The sequence below is a fragment of the Anas acuta genome, chromosome 1 (genome assembly GCF_963932015.1).
Source record: "Anas acuta chromosome 1, bAnaAcu1.1, whole genome shotgun sequence".
Lineage (NCBI taxonomy): Eukaryota > Metazoa > Chordata > Aves > Anseriformes > Anatidae > Anas > Anas acuta.
Genome location: NC_088979.1, coordinates 76955087 through 76960554, shown reverse-complemented (window position 1 = coordinate 76960554; position 5468 = coordinate 76955087). Strand labels below are relative to the sequence as shown.

Here is a 5468-nt window from a genome sequence, read left to right as displayed (position 1 = left end):
AAAAAATGTATCTTCGCTGCTCTCCCAGTATGCTGAAAGCTCATTAACCCAAAGGGAAAAAAGCATCTCTCAGAACCCACTATGTTTGAAAAAAAAAAATTTTTTTTTTTTCTAAACAGGAAGAAAATAAAATAAGAGAGGAGGCTGGCATAATTTTTACAACCTAGTAAAACCAATACTGAAATTCGGGTCATTAACCTCAGCTGAAAACAGAGAGAAAAATGAGCCCTTTCTTGTCATAAGTCACATAATTTTGAAAGAGGTGCCACGGTAAAGAGCAGAGCTTTTTAAGAAATCATATCACAGGGACAATAGCAAATTAATCTGTCAGACAGTGTACAAATAATAGAGAGATGTTGTCTGGAATTGCCTTTCTATAAATTAACAAAATAGCCCCTTTTTTTTTTTATTTACAATTCAGTTGCCTTGCCTGTTGAATTGAAAATGCACAAAGCTGGCACATCAGATGATCTCACGGCAGACAGCTCTTCCAAGCCTGTCATAGGTTGCTTTGCATAGTCATACTACTGCAGATGAACGAATAAGCAGCTGCTCCATTTTTTATTTCTTCACACCCCTTTTAGTATCAGCCCCGTGGAATCGTTGAACTGCATGCCGTATTATGTGCTCAGGGTATTTTATATGCTGCTTGGATTAGAGCATAGCTCCTTGTTAAGGAAAGTATTTCCTTCAGCAGCTGTATGTGGCAGCCATATATGATTACAATACACAATAGGAACTGCTCATTTCTAAACTGTTTCTGGGGAAGTAAAGGGTTACTAGGGGAAGTGGTGTTTTATCACACATTCAGCATTGCACAAAAATAGTCTACAAAACCAAAATGCTTGCCTTAAGGTCTTAACATTTTTTAAATTAATTTTAATACCACAACAATCTATTTTGGATATTGTTAGCATATGCTTGCCTGTACAATATACACACACTTGATGGTATCTTGGGAGGTGCAGGAAAGAGAGAGAAAATTGCTCTTTAGCCATGAAGGGAGGAAGAGCCATGCGGTGCAGCCTGGATGGGGCTGCCTGGCGGCTGGGGGCGGGGAGCACATCAGCCAGCAGCATACAGCCTGCCTCTCGCAGGGCTGGGATAACAGCTTGGGAGATCAAAAACCATATGTGCCTTTCTGGTTCTGATGACCCTTTTCCATGACCATTTTTTTTTCCCTGCTAGACAATTTGTTGCTGGTGAAAGTTTCTAGACACAAATCAGACACATCTATTAGCCACAGTGAAAAACCAGTGTAGACACAGCCCTGAGTATTACAGTCAATCCATCCAAGCCTTCGTTCTTCATGTAATCAGTTGTGGTGGCGTAGAGTGGCTGTCGTATGTGACCACCTCAATATTGCCCATGCAAGGCATGGAGAGTATCTACCATCATTTCCTCTGATTCTACAAAAAGCGCTGAACAAGGAGCAAAGCAGTGCATGATAAGCTCCAGCAATTCCTGAATTTGACGTGGAATGTTTACCTTCCTGGTAATTTTGTATTTCAGTCCTTGACTCCATAAATAGAGCAGCTAACAATAGCAATAGCTTATTGCCCTGCCTCCTGAAAACAGATACGAGCCTCATCACCTCCTACCACACACTCAACAGATGGTGGTACCCCTCAGCCAGCTCTGTCCTCCGATCCAGTTGGACTTGCACACGCCTTGTATCTTCTTCCTGGTTTGCTGAGCTGTGCTGGCTGACAGCAACACACTTTCATTGAGTTACAAAGAGCTATGCATGTCTAATGCTCTGCTTCCTCCAGAGATGCATTGCTTTGGTTTCCTTCACATAGGTGAATCCACCGTAAGCAAGCGCTCGCCTCTATTCACTTGTGCACGTACAGTTCAGACCGTAATGCTTCTGAATTTAGTCATGTTACATCCTGTGTTTCCTGATTAAGATCAGTAGCTGCAAGCTGATCGTTTAATTGTCTTTTCAGAAACTCAGCTAAGTTTGCTGTGCTTTTCCCACTATATATGGGGAATAAAATGAAATCTTAATACAACCAGAGGAAAAGGTTCATTTCAGTCTTCAGCTCATTGGCTTAAACTACTGCAAGGTCCTTCTGCCATCAGGACATCCAAAATCTTCCTGTGGACTGCTTCAAAACGTCTCAAACAGGAATCCTAGTTTATAATCCATCACTCAGTTCTGCAAGTTTTCCATTGCTGGGGGACCCAGGGGCTGTGCCGCAAGCACACAGCACCCCAGGGCTGCCTCCTACCCCAGCTGCATGGACATCCACCAAGCCTCCAAGCAGGGCAGCTCCACCACCCTCATTGATGTCCTCACTCAAGGACAAAGTTTGTTGCTAGTCAGATCCCCGAATCTACGTGACCGCCTCAAAGCAGCCCCAGCAAAACCCAGACTTGCCCAGAGGGACTGGTTTTGCTTTATAAGCACAGGCTGAAACAAATAGAGGCTCAACCCCTGAAGATACAACCAAGGATCTGAAGAACCACACTCACCACCCTGCTATAGGCCTATCCTAACAGCTTTTCCCATAACATTAAGTATTTTTCACTACAAAGTCACAAGAAAAAATCCTAAATCAAGAATAAAGTCAACTCCCATTGACCTTTCTGGATGATTTTACCCATTTATTTGCGCATGAAAAATGACCAAACTGTCCCAGGCCTGAATGAACTGCCATAACCCAGCAGCACAGTGGTTATTTGCATGTAGGATTTATCATACTCCTAATTTTGTAAATTACTGTGAAGCTTTTGCCCCCAAATGGTTAGTTTTGAATTAGGAGGGAAATTGTAGCTTTATATACTTTGATACCGATTCTTAAGATTGAATAGCCTTAAAGAAATCATAAAAGTGCTCCAAACATGACTAACATTTTAGTAAAATGTTTTTAATATGCATGGGGCTCCATCCACTAAAATTACCTTAGAATATTAAAAAGCTGATGTTCAATCATGGAATGAAAATTCAAGTTACTTCTTCCTTTAAATACCGTATCAGCAGAACAAGCCTTAATTATTAATTAAACAAACTATGGATTTATACAACCAGCGTTGAATCTGTGCAGCAAAACAGAAAGCTTTTTACTAAGAGAGCTATGCTATGGGTGGGGCAAAGCAAGAAAAATAGCCAAATTTTTGCCTTTATCAATCTCTACATTAATTATTAAAGAAGAAATATTTAAAGTGATATACTCACATGACAACAAATTTTAAGACACGCAATTTTTTACTGAAATTTTCTAAAGGCTAGCTTCAAGACACGCAAATTTATCTACTGGTGAGAGCGTGTATCAAAAAATTGAGAATGGTGATTGAGGTTTGAATCCTCTCCAAAGGCTTTCTATCATCCCGCATCTCAGTACCGGCTTTTATGCTTTGTATCCTTTGGTACGGTTCTCCAAACAGAGGACATAAATACCATCCAGGTTTTAAAACATTTTATTTGCATATTAAAAAAATTGTGCATTCCAATAATTAAAATCATTTGAACAAAAAAAAAAAAATGGCACTCGATTAACTGCATTTTACAGCTCGCAGGACCTTGGTACAGCTTTGCATTTATTCGTGTGTTACTCTAGTTTACTGTAGTCCCACCCAAGTTCTTCTTTCATCAACATGCAAGCTCTTTCATGCCACCAGGACCAAAGCCAGACAGGCAGAGGGAAAGGCAGCGCCTTCATTCAGTGTCAGTAGTTCTCTCTATTCTTTTGATGTGAAAGGGGCAGTACAGTCATTTTAAACTTTATCCAACCTCTTTGCATCTTACAAAGTTAAACAGCTAAAAGAAGTAAAATAAGAAGGCAATGCTTGTGGAATGTACAGTGCATAATTTGGAAGGGCAGATTTCATTACGATTCACCCGCTTGCTTCTCCTGTTCAATTGCTAAAAGGGGGGAAAAGAAAAACAGAAAAGGAGCAATAAAGATCGTGAACCTAAAAAACGTACCCGTCGGTCAGTTTCTATGGCTCGTGAAGGGGCATTTATCAAAATGGAAACCCCAGTGGATCCCCACGAAGGGCTACCCGGTGCCGAGGGGGGGGTTCGGGCTGGGCAGAGCCGCGCATCCCCCCTCGCCCCGCCCGGTCCCGCGCCCGCCGCCCCTCTTTGTCTCCTCCCCGCCTCACCCCACCCCCCTACTCCCCCCACTGCCCCCCCCTACTCACTTTCTTTTGAAGGCAGGGGATTTTTCTCTTGCGTCTCTGTCTTCTTCAATTTGGACTTGTCAAATTTCTCGATCTCGGCCATGTCTGGTTTGTCGGACATGTTGGCAGGTGAATCTGCGCGCACAAGGGAAGAGCCCGTTACCCCCGGACGGGGCTCCCGGACCCGCCTGGACCCCCCTCGACCCTCCCCAAGGTCCCCCCCGACCCCAGCGGGGCCGCGCCCCGAAGGCGGCCGGCGGCATCCACCGGGGGGGCGCCGCCGCTGGAGCCGAAAACTCCACGCACGCCGAAATTCAGGAGCTTAATCCCCGGCGTGTAATAAATAAAAATAAATACGAATAAGAAAAAAAAAAAAAAAAAAAGCCAACAGTCCAGCATCCCAGCTGCTTGCAGCTCGCCGCCAGCCCCAGCCGGTGGCAGCTCCCAGGATCTGCAGGCTGTGGAGCACAATAGAAGGGCAGCGCCCGGCGCCCGCCTGGTTTTAAACTCGATAAGGAAATAAAATTTAAAAAAAAATAAAAAATAATAAATTTAAACTAAAGCCGCCGGGCTGCAACGAAGGCGGCTGGCGGGTCGTCCGCCACCGCCCTGCAGCGGCTCGTCTGCGAGACAATAGCCCCCCCAGACAATAGCCCCCCCCGGACAATAGCCCCCGCGCCCTGCCCTGCCCTGCCCGCGGTCCCCCCCCGGAGGGGGGGGCACCGTCCAGGGCCCCTGGGTGGCCTTGCCGGGGCCGGGGGGGCGGCGGGACCCACCGGTGTCGCCGCGCGGTGATGCTCAGCCCCGCCGCTCGCTGCCGCCGCCGCTCCGCACGCCAGTATAAAGGGCGCTCGCTGGCGGGGCGGTTTTATCCCTGTGCCTATGCAAATGGAGGTGATGTCATCAGCTAACCATTTTGCCGCTTTCCGCCTTTTTCTCTCTTTTTTTTTTTTTTTCTTCTCCCCCCCGCCCCCCCTCCGCTTTTGCTTCCTTCCCCTCCCTCCCCCAGCGCCCAGCCCTCCCTCCCCCAGCACACACACACACTCACACACACACATATACACATACACATACACACACACACACGCACACATACAGACGGACAGACAGACACACACCCCCCACGACCGCCCCGGACCTCGGGTGGGGGGGCGCCCCTGGGGGGGCGGCCGCTGCCCGCAGCTCCCCGGCCCCCGCCCTGCCCCGACGCCGGGAGCGGGACCGGGGCTGGAGCAGGCACCAGGAACAGGGCAGGGACCGGGAATGGGGCTGGGACCGGGGCTGGGGCCGGGTGGGAGATTTGGGGAGCTTTTCCCTCAGCCCCCGGGGTGCCCCTCTCC

The 5468-nt window shown here is 47.2% G+C and overlaps 1 protein-coding gene across 1 annotated transcript; it reads right to left on the bottom strand.

Moving 5' to 3' along the window:
- Positions 1-3407: 3407 nt before the first annotated feature.
- On the bottom strand, positions 3408-5026 carry TMSB4X (thymosin beta 4 X-linked). The gene is made up of 3 exons (XM_068683056.1): positions 4905-5026; positions 4150-4263; positions 3408-3868 (listed from the first exon to the last, which is right to left on the bottom strand). Exons 2-3 carry the CDS (start codon positions 4247-4249, stop codon positions 3834-3836), a joined length of 135 nt encoding a protein of 44 aa, XP_068539157.1. The 5' UTR covers positions 4250-4263; positions 4905-5026; the 3' UTR covers positions 3408-3833.
- Between the last annotated feature and the right edge of the window lie 442 nt (positions 5027-5468).

What these genes read in the sequence shown, in the direction of transcription:
- TMSB4X (XM_068683056.1), bottom strand. Translation starts at nt 4,249, where the DNA reads ATGTCCGACAAACCAGACATGGCCGAGATCGAGAAATTTGACAAGTCC. An exon ending in TCCCCTGCCTTCAAAAGAAA is followed by an intron (nt 3,869 to 4,149) that starts GTGAGTAGGGGG and finishes CCCCCCTTTTAG; the next exon opens with CAATTGAACAGGAGAAGCAA.